This window comes from Nicotiana attenuata, unplaced genomic scaffold (genome assembly GCF_001879085.1).
Source record: "Nicotiana attenuata strain UT unplaced genomic scaffold, NIATTr2, whole genome shotgun sequence".
NCBI lineage: Eukaryota > Viridiplantae > Streptophyta > Magnoliopsida > Solanales > Solanaceae > Nicotiana > Nicotiana attenuata.
The window spans coordinates 21,598-33,036 of record NW_017671022.1 but is presented as its reverse complement, the minus strand read 5'-3'; the positions used below and the strand labels follow the sequence as shown (position 1 = coordinate 33,036).

General features: G+C 40.7%; 1 protein-coding gene across 1 annotated transcript; it reads left to right on the top strand.

The window, feature by feature from the left end:
• Positions 1-1,320: 1,320 nt before the first annotated feature.
• LOC109205319 (neural Wiskott-Aldrich syndrome protein-like) lies at positions 1,321-5,854 on the top strand. The gene is made up of 4 exons (XM_019368027.1): positions 1,321-1,894; positions 1,939-2,117; positions 5,642-5,709; positions 5,779-5,854. Exons 1-4 carry the CDS (start codon positions 1,321-1,323, stop codon positions 5,852-5,854), a joined length of 897 nt encoding a protein of 298 aa, XP_019223572.1.
• Positions 5,855-11,439: the final 5,585 nt, after the last annotated feature.

Here is an 11,439-nt window from a genome sequence, read left to right as displayed (position 1 = left end):
TTTTGTGCGGACCGCGGTGGGGAGATTCAGAGAGATGATATTCTGGGCCTTTGCCCAGCGCGGACCGCGGTCGCCTTTGCGCGGTCCGCAGGGCCTCCAACGCGACCGCACTCTCTTTTGTGCGGGCCGCGGTGCTGTGTTCTGCAACTGTATTCTGCAACTGTGTTCTGCAACTGTGTCTGCAATCCTACATCTGTTGTCTGCAATCTAATTCATACATCTGTTTCACTGCCTGTGCTTAAACTAACAATGTTAGATGTGTGTGTCTGCAGATAATGGTTAAACAAAGAGGCGGCAATGGATCACAACAACCCGGGAGAGGTGTTTCCTCCCAAGGGGGTAAAGGCAAGAGAGTAGCAAAACTCACTCCCCAGGCTCGAGAGAACATAAAGAAGACCCAAAAACTGATAAAAGCTGCTGACAAGCTGCTTCTCAGTCCCGACTCACATAACCAAGCCCTTCCAGCTAACTGATACCCCTCCAGCATCACCTACTATCAAGAGGCCGGTAAATGTAATTTCTGATTCATCTGACGAGTCTGAAGCCGGTAGTGGGAACGACTCTACCTCCCCCACAACTTCATTATCTGGGGAGAGTGCAGGCGGAGATGAGGGTGGTGAGCCTCAGGTTGGGGAAATTGCCCGAACTAGGAAAGCTGAAGAGTGGGAAGATAGATTTGTAAGCCAAGTGGCTTAGCATAAATCTAGGGTGTGGTGGCCCGTGAGGCATTTAATACCGGATAGAAGTTTTATCATCAAAGACTTGCTACCACACAACCCTAATGTGCTAAGGCAATTCCAAACTAGATCGGGCTGGGAGATATTTCTGGAGAAGTGTATTGATGCTAATGAGCACATGGTAAGGGAATTCTATTGTAATGTGGCTCAAATTGTCAAGGGGTCCAAGGTGACCAAGGTCCGAGATAAAAAGGTGTTGTTCGACGGAAAATACCTAAATGACTATTTGGGCTTCAGAGATGAAGATGAGTCTCTCTATTTGGCCAAGTTGGAAATGGGTGAGGCAGTGCATCCATGGTTGGCTTCATACCTGGCAATCCCAGGTACTACTCTTGCATGGTTGACTGCTGGGGTTAAAATACTGAGGGGGACCCTAAATTTTGAGGCTAGGGGTTGGGAGACCTTCGTTTGCAGCAGGTTGGACCCAACTTCACATGACCAGACTCTCCCTCTCACCCGGGCAGTATTGGTTGCATCGATCATGGCAGGCTACCCCATCAATGTGGGGAATGTGATGTCCCGCATCATCTCTCTCGTGGGTGCGGAAGCTAACCGGAACTACCCTTTCCCCAACACTCTCTCGATGTATTTCCGGGACTTAAAGGTGGAAAAGAAGTGGTATGATGTTAAGGCAAAGCCGGTTGCTCCATTTTCATGGTACAGTTTGAGGGGTCCAGACAACCCCAAGGACAAGACCTACAAGCCTCCTGCTCCTACTTCTGCTTCTACTCTAACTGGCCAGTCTGAAGAGCCAGTTGTGACAGAGGCCCCTACTAAGCCTACACCTGACCCGCCTCCAGGACCTTCTACTTCAACTGACTTGCCTCCAGGGCCCTCTACTCCAGCTGGCCCGGGGATCCCATCTTCCAGGAAGCATCCCATCACTGCCCATCAGCTGAGCCAGGCACTTTATAGCATGAACAACTGGATGTCAGCAGCGACGTCCAAGTTTTCTACTCTATCTTCCACTATTGAGGCTCAGTCTGCACCACAGATAGCTCAGATCCCTCAGTCTATTGAGGACACACTGAAGAAACTCCTGGAGAACCAGGAGAAGATGATGAAGACACAGGATGCCTTGTCTAAGGCAGTGGAGTCACAGGGCAAGGCTTTGAAGCAGCTTGCCCGGGAGCACAAGAAGATGAGGAAATCACGTGGTTGGCGGACCAGATGCCTCTAGACTTGCTATTCGGGGATCCAGCCCCAGCAGTAGCTCCAGTAGCAGAGCCACAGCAGGAGCAGACTCAGAGGCTTCCCAGGAAGAAGAGGAAGATCCCCAGTGCAGACGATGCTGTCATCCAGTTGGCAGACCCACAGGAGGTCTCCTCCAGTTTGCCACATGATGCACCTGACATCCAGCAAGTCCAGGAACAGGCCCCGGTCCCCGCAGCTGAGCAGCAGGAGACCGGGAACCAGTCTGAGGTTCCCGCACATTCAGAGGACCCGGGGACCACTGATGATCCCATGCAGACGGACCAGGCCTAGGGAGCTCCTATATCCTTTCTTTGTGATTTTTGATGCTTATTTGATAGTTGGCATTGGGGACAATGCCAACTTTTATTCGTGGGGGTGCGCCCTACTTTTTATCTGGATGACTGTATATATTAGTTGACTTAGTTTATGTTTCTGTTGATTTTCTATTTTGGGTTGTATATAACTTTACATTCAGTACTTTTATCATACTTTTTACCTTCTATTTGGTCTGTATATAAAGTTACATTTTTGTATATATTCATCCCCCGTTGTATATTCTAATCCCCTATTGTAAATATTCATTCTATTTTCTATTTTCGTACAAATTTTTTTTCATTTTAATTTTTAGCTTCGTAGTTAGGCTCGCAGCCTTTTGTTTTGTTTTTTGGCGCTTTCAATAAGCCCTTGGTTTTCTTAATGCCACGGTTCTTTCCAAGGGTGGAGTATTGTGTGAACCGGGTGGCTCTTCCCGATGATGGATGGCGTGACAACCTTCTTAAGGGTTTGAGTCCGTTTTTGATTTTTCTTTTGTTTTTTGTAGTTTTTAGTTAAGGGTACTTCAAGCATAGCTTCACTTGGGCCTAACACATTTGCCTTTGATCCCATCGTCAAAGACAAGTGGTTGTGTTTAGGATGGTGAAAGTAGTGACCTTGAGACTCTTGTGTTGACCAAACAAACATCATGTGGTCTTTCGGGACTATTGTGTGCTCAATCGTATCTAAGGTTGTTGTGGGCCCTCGATCTACGTCTTTAGCAATCCTTGAGTATGTGTGGTGAGAAATTGAATTATGAGTCCAAGTCCCGAGCCAATGGTCTAGAACTTGCCTTGAATTTTTGTTGAGGTGAAATTCGACTTGAAAGTGATTATAGGCTCTCCTTGATCCAAATGATAAGTTGAACAATTCCATAGCCTACCAATAAGATAATCCCTAGCTAACCCCTTTTGAGCCTTAAACCTTCTTCTTTCAAGAACCAATGCTACAAGCCTATACCCGTTCTAAATCCTACCCTCTCTTGGCACCCACATCTTCCCTTGAGTAATGGCAAAATCTAAGTTTGGGGGGAGAGACAAGAAAGAAAACAAAGGGGTAAAAGGTACAAAAGCAAAAGAAAAGGAAGGCAATGAAAAAGAAAGAAAAGAAAAAGACAAAAAGAAAGCCTAATGTGAAAAAGAATAAAAAGGAATTCAAGAAAAATAAAAGCGAAAAAAACGGTGTGGAAAAAGTAGAAAATGGAGAAATGTTTTGAATTGCATAAGAAAGAGTGACAATGTGTCTCCCTAACCCCTTGGAAGAGGTGAAATGACTCGAAGAGTCAAGTGAATTGTGCCAAATGAATCAAAAGAAGTGCTTAAGGGAAGGTTGAACCCACTTGAATAAAAATATATCCTACCCTTACCCAAAAGCCTTTACATTGACTCCACAAAAGCCCTGTATGATCTTGAGTTGGATGACGCTCGCATTAGTGGATACTTACATGAGGGTCAAGCATATGGTACTTAGAGCCGGACTTGTGACATCTCCTTGAGAGAGACGAGCGAACTCCCATTAACCTCGGTTTGTGTGCTTATACTCTAAAAGGTGAGGTTTTCTTAGGGAGAGTTGAGGATGTATGAGTTTGGGTCCCACAGCGACTAAAGTAATTGAGAGAGTTCTCTGATGTAATGAGTCAATCCTTGATGCTCTTGTGTCACACTTGATCCATAGTTTTCAACGTTTAAATGTTGTTAATGATCCATTTGTATTGAGGGCAATTGTTAGTCCCAATTGATGCTTGTTGAGGTTACTTTAGGTCAGCTGGAATTACTTGGATTTTCCTTTAAGAGGTGGGTCTTATTTTGTTTGCTTGAGGACAAGCAAAGGTTTAAGTTTGGGGGAGTTGATAAGTCGGGATTTTAATATGTTTTATGCCCCTACTTGCCTATGCTTTGGTTATAAATTGCTACAAAATAGTTCCAAAATGCTCACAGGTTGTGCTTGTTTGCAGGTTTGATCGACAAAGTAACGAAATGTCAAAGATCGGCTCAAAAAGGAGTGAAACCTGCTCAAGTATCAAAGATTAAGTGAATTGAGGAAAAGAGGGCCTAGTGCGGACCGCGCAAAAGCGAATGTGGCCGCACTAGGAGATTCAGAGACATGGCTAGTTTGGGCTTAAGGGCTACGCGGCCGCGGTACTCGTTACGCGGTCCGCAGTAGTGTCTTCGCGTCCGCACTACCTTTTTGTGCGGTCCGCGGAGCAGAGGTTCAGAGAGCTACCATTTTTGCCAAGACAATGCCATGCGGTCCGCGGTCGTTATTGTGCGGACCGCGCAAACTCCCTCCGCGGTCGCAGTCCATTTTACGCGGTCGGCGGAGTCCAACTTCAGAGAAGCAGAAATGTGAAGTCCAAGAGCCAGTGTGGCCGCGGTCCTTTTTGTGCGGCCCGCACTGACCCCGCAGGGGTATTTTTGTCCAGTTTTTCCAGCCTAGTATAAATAGAATATTTTACCATTTTTAGGTAAGTTTTTGTATTCCAGAGATAGCTGCGCTCGTGAGACTTGGTTTTGTAGCCATTTTTGGCACTTTAGCTTTAATTTTACGATAGATTCTTGTGATTTCTTTTTAGTAATTAATTAATATTCTTAGTCCTTCATCTATTTTTTCATTTTCTTTTTCAAGCATGAGTAGCTAAACCCATTAGCTAGGGTTGTGGCTCAACCCTAGTGTGGGTAATTGATGGGTGTTGCCATCTAGGGTTAGATTGATTATGGGTGTTTGTTCTTTGGGTTGATTTTATGTTTTTATTTAAGAATTGGTGGTTGCAAACACTGCTTTGTAGGTTTGACTCTTCTTGAGAAAGAGAGTTTATGACCCCAAAATTGACCCAACAAGGAATTGGGATGGACTCATGAGAAATGATAGTCCCAATTAACGGGTTAAATCTCGAGAGAGTAATCACCCTACTTGAACCCTAGTTGGTTGATCTTATTGGCCTACCTAATTGGTCTCGAGAGAGTCAATTGGTCAAAATCACTCTCTCTACCGAGAGGTGTGAGAGTGGGTACAATTGTGCAACGGTTATAGCATAAGCCCCAAATATGTCAATCTATCCTTAGTAACATCTACCCGTCAATTAGCCACCTAGGTAATGCCACGACCCTAGTGCCTTCCTTCCCATTAGATACAACTTTGCAATATTCTAGTAGCATAATTTAGCGTTAATCATTAGTTTTATCATAGTAGTTATAAAATCAAAAACCAAGAATGTTTGAAGTGACATTAGGAGCACAAACACATCTCTAGACTAGACAGAAAATCCAACTCCACTACTAGCTCCCTGTGGAAATTGATCCCGACCACTATTCGGGTAAAAGCTATTGCGACCCGCTCTTCCTACCTTGGTGTAGCATCGAGTTGGCAGCGATCACTACACACTATACTTTATTATGCAGATACTTGAGTTGGTCCTAGCGGCGCACATTAGACTTGCTCGGATTCAGCTATTTAGAGGAGACTTGAGGTATAGCTGTATGGCGTTCGCAGTTCTGAAGTCCCCTTTCACTTTATTATAGCTGTGTATTTCTTTCAGCCAGCTTTATTTTCATTCAGACCTTTGTTTGGATTATTCTAGTGGCTCTGCACTTGTGACACCGGTTCTGGGATAGTTTTTAGACATTGCTATTATTATGGATTAATCACTTTATTTAAGATTATATTTTCTCATTGTTTAGTTGTTATTAATTAAATTAAAAATGTTAAAAATGGTTAATATTATTCTAACGTTGGCTTGCCTAGCAAGTGACATGTTAGGCGTCATCACGGTCCCAAATGTGGGAATTTTGGGCCGTGACACTCTTGCAGTTTCTCATGGGACTAAATGAATCATATGAGCATGCTCGTAGTCAAATTTTGATGATGACACCAGCTCCACCAGTTAATAACGCCTATTCTATGCTAATGGAAAAGGAAAGTCAGTGTAGTATGACCAACACCTTTGCTTCTACAGAAGGAACAGAAGAAACTGCCTTAATGACTACAAAAACTAGACATCAAACAGGGAATCAACAACCTACATATCAGACAGGGTACCAACATACTGGATATCAGCAGAGATGCAAGAAAAACTACAACCTCGTGTGTGATTTTTGCAAGTTAATAGGACACACTAGGGATGTATGTTATAAAATAGTAGGATATCCCTCTGATTTCAAGTTTAAGAAGAAAATTGGCAACAATATGGCACACATTGCAACCTTGGAGGATAGGAAATCTCAGGAATGTGGAGAAGCAATCTTTCAGGCAGGAGCAGACAAAAACAACATAGCAAGAGCCTTTTTTACTAGGAACAATACAACCAAATCTTAAAGTTGTTGAGCAAGGAAAACAATGCAGACATCTCTGGAAATATGTCTGGTATTATTAGAGCCTTTCTTGTAGATTATAACAGAGAATGGATTGTAGACACCGGAGTAACGAACCATATGGTTTCTGATCTAGGGCTAATGAATGATTATACAGAAGTTAGTAATACTGACACAAAGCAAGTACACATGCCCAATGGAGGGGTAACACATGTGTCACATATTGGTTCTTGTAAGACCACATGAGATGAGTTAGTCAATAATGTGCTTTATATACCTGATTTCAAGTACAACTTATTGTCTGTATCAAAAATCACCAAAGAATTGAAATGTGTTGCTATGTTTTTTCCTGAATTCTGTATCTTCTAGGACCTTTACAATGGAAGTGTAATGGGGATTGGTAGAGAAAGATATGTCCTCTACTTACTCACTCAATCTCTCAATAAAACCAATAAGGCTACAAAAACAAGTTTGATAGCAACAATGGAGGAGCAGGATATTGAACTGTGGCACAAGAGGCCTGGACATGCACTAGTTGGACCATTACAACATGTTCTAAATTTGGGACAAAATAACTGTAAAACAGCATTAGAAAATTGTATTGTATGTCCTTTAGCTAGACATACTAGATTACCTTTCAATAATAGCACAAGTAGAGCTGTAGGGATTTTTGACTTGTTGCACATTGATGTATGGGGGCCCTCCAGTGTAAGACTGTGGTTGATGACCATTCTAGAATGACATGGTTGTTTTTGTTAAAGTTGAAGAGTGATGTAATAATGATGCCAAGGAACTTTCTGAAATTGGTGCAGAATCAGTTTAATTAAGCAGTCAAAATCATTAGGTCAGATAATGGAGGTGAATTCCTCAATTTAGAATGCAAGGCAAAGTTTGAAAGTTTTGGAATAATTTATCAGACAACCTGTGTGTATACACCCCAACAAAATAGGGTTGCAGAAAGAAAGCACAAGCATATATTGGAGAGAGCTAGAGCCATTAGATTTCAAGGGGGACTTCCTTTAAGATTTTAGGGACATTGTGTAGTGACAGCAATATACTTGATCAATAGAATGCCCTCTCAAGTGCTAGGTAAAAAGAGATCATCTCGAGAAGCCAAAGTTAGATCATCTGAGAACAATGGGTTGTTTATGCTATTCAAAGAAGATTAATTCTCATGATGAATTTGAGCCAAGAGCAATAGCTGCTGTGATGATGTGATACTCAGAATGTAGCAAAGGCTACATATTATATGATATAACTAACCACTCTTTCTTTGTTAACATGGATTTAGTGTTTAAGGAAACTATTTTTCCTTTTAAACACAAAAGCTCAAAGCAACTACACCTTTTTGTAGCAGAAAAAGATCTTGTTTTCCCCTTAACCACACCTGCAGTTGTACACCTGGAAGATGATTTACTTGCTACTCTAGATCAAGCTTCTGAGACTGTAGGGATACCTGCAACAGAAGATAATCTTGATGAGCATGAGGCGGCAGTTGAGATCCCAGTGGTTCATGACCTTGTTTCCGTTGAGAACAACTCATCAGTTGATCCAGATTTGCCGCAAGAAGAGCATGTACCAGCTGAAATTCAGGCATTTCATGATGAACAATTGAGGAGGTCAGACAGACCCAAAAGAAATTTTGCTTGGATGATAGATTACATTGTCAATCCTATGAAGCCTAAGTCCCAGATTCCACATGCCATGAGTAGCTATATTGGTTATAGTACTCTGAAGCCCCAATATCGCCAATCCTTGGCACTCTTTACATCTGCTTATGAGCCAAGTTATTTTAAAGAGGCAGCTGATGACCCAAGATAGGTTGAAGCAATGAGAGCAGAAATACAGGCACTTGAAGACAACAAGACCTGGGAATTGGTACCACTTCCAACAGGCAAGGTCCCTATTGGTTGCAAATGGGTATTCAAAATTAAGTACAAGGGTAATGGAGATGTGGAAAGATACAAGGCAAGGTTGGTAGCTAAAGGTCACAACCAACAAGAGGGTTTAGACTACCATGAGACTTTTTCACCTGTAGTGAAAATTGTCGCTATCTGGACATTCATCTCAATAGTAGCCTCTGAGGGTTGGCACATTCATCAAATGGATGTGTTCAATGCCTTCTTGCAAGGAGATTTACATGATGAAGTGTACATGTCACTACCTGAAGGTTTTGCAAGCCAACGGAGTCCAGAGGCATGGTATGCAGGCTTGCAAAATCACTATATGGGCTGAAACATGCGAGCGAATAATGGAATATCAAACTCACAGATGCCTTGATCACACACGGTTTTACTCAGAGCAGTCTGGACCATTCATTATTCACTAAGAGACAAGATGTTAACATAGTTGTGATTCTAGTGTATGTGGATGATATGCTGGTGACAAGCAACAGTTTGGAGATGATTGAATCCACTAAGAGGGGGCTGCAACAGGTCTTCAAAATGAAGGACCTAGGTGAATTAAAATATTTCCTGGGTATAGAGTTTGCTAGATCTCATAGATGGATTATTATGAACCGGAGGAAGTATGCACTTGAGCTCGTTACATAGCTAGGACTAAGTGCATCTAAACCTGCTTGGACACCACTTGAATTCAATCAAAAGCTGAAAAACAAAGAGTTAGGAGACTTGCAGGGAGAGGTGAATGATGAATTGATGGAAGATAAGGGAAAGTGCCAAAAGCTGATAGGGAAACTTCTGTATCTGACTCTCACTAGGCTGGATATTGCCTTCGCAATGCATACACTTAGTTAATTTATGCAAAATCCCAAGAGATCACACTGGGAAGCAGCCCTAAGGATTGTTGGGTATATAAAAGAGAAACTGGATTAGGAATACTCATGAGTAGCAAGAAGGGAATAGCCTGATAGCATACTGTGATGCTTATTGGGCATCATGTCCAAACACTAGGAAATCAGTAACAGGATTCCTCATCAAGCATGGAGATTAACTTATTTCTTGGAAGTCAAAGAAACAAAACATAATTTCCAGAAGTTCTGCAGAGCAGAGTATAGAAGTATGGCTTCAACAATTGCAGAACTTATTTGGGTGACAGGGTTGTTCAAAGAGCTGGGAATAGAGAAAAATAAGCCAGTAAGGTTGTACTGTGACAACAAAGCAGCTCTACATATAGCAGCAAATCCAATGTACCATGAGAGGACAAAGCACATCGAGATCGATTGTCACTTCATAAGGGAAAAGATTCAAGAAGGACTGGTGGAGACACAACACATTTGTTCTGAGGAGCAGCAGGCTGACATATTAACGAAATCTCTGTTAAGACCTCAACATGAGTACTTAGTTTCTAAGCTGGGAGTGCTAAATGTTTTTGCACCTACCAGCTTGAGGGGGAGTGTTGAGAAAGGAGTTACTTGGGGATTAGGTAAGGCGTCATTAGTGAGAAGATTATTTATGTAAGAGGAGTTTAGTTAGTTTGTTATGTTAGAAGGTAGTTACAGGTGTTGATAGCTGTCAAAATAGATATACATATAGGCTTGTACAGTGTAACAGATGGCTTAAGTCATTTCATTTTCAATAAACATTTTCGTCCAATATTTCTCTCTCTAGAAAGTTCTCTTGTTCTTCTCCTCTGTCCAAATTAGGGCTTAGATCAACTGAGCTTCAAGCTCACATTTTGACAGTCAACTGACCACCCTTCATCGAAAATTGCATTGTGTATATCGGTAAAATATTACGTTTTAGAGGTATATAACACATATTGAACACCCTTTGTCGGGAATTTTTTTTTACTTCTTTTAAATTTGAATAACCTTGAAAAATTTTCTAGTTTCGCCATTGTTCACCAAAACCCTCAAAAGACATTTAAACTTGAAACCTCGCGTGTGCTCTTTGGGACATAAAGTATTTATATTTTAAAATTGTGTGTATGTGTTTTAGGGTTGTGAGATACGCAATGTCACATCATTAGCACAACAAACTAGTAACGATGTCAAAGTACACGTATGATTACTTTTTTTAGAGTATTTCCTTCATTTTTAACCCCCATTTTTCCCAATTTCTCACATCATCTAATTCTAGACTGGAATCCAACATTTATTAGTTGATTTAGTTATGCTTTAATGATGTGACAATTTTAGAGCCCATTTGGATTGGCTTAAAAAAAGTAGCTTTTAAGCATTGTGCTATAAAGCACTTTTTAAGTGTTGAAACTTGTTTTATAAATAAGCATTTATGTATTTGCATAAAAGTGCTTAAGCTGGGAAAAAATTTGTTGAAGTGTTTGGTAAATAAGTGCTGGTAAGCACTTTTTCTGTTAAAATGACTGAGATATCCTTAAAGTTGTTAACACTAAAGTGTATTATATATTTTTGGAGAATTTCCTTAAAAAAATTTAGAAAAAAAATATTTATATTTAGATAAATTTTCATTTGAAGTTACTCTAGTTAATGCTATATATTTGTTTCAACTTTCTCGAATACTTTTGTATTTTAGTCTTTGTACTAGACAAATATTTATGATATTGTTTGTTTGACAATATAAAAGAAATGCAACCGTTCAAAACACAAGCAATTTCAAGAAAACAATTATTAGTAAATATACTATCAAACAAGGAGGAGTAAAATAATAAATGTGGTTATGATTATTTACGTGAGAAGGAATCATGAAAATGAAATCGGGGATAAAAATTTAAAAATATGAAAAGGAATAGATATGAAAATGGGATATTTCCATGGCATTAGAAATGGTTGACAAAATTGGAAACACTGGAAGGAGAAAGAAGGAAAAGAACGTTTGGCTTTTGGCTTTGAAGGAATATTTGGAAAAATAAAATATTATTAGGGACTAAAGAGTAAATTATATAGTCAAACCCAACCAGCTTTTAAGCTATAAAAAATAAGTTAGCATTCTCTAACTTGTTGCTTTTAG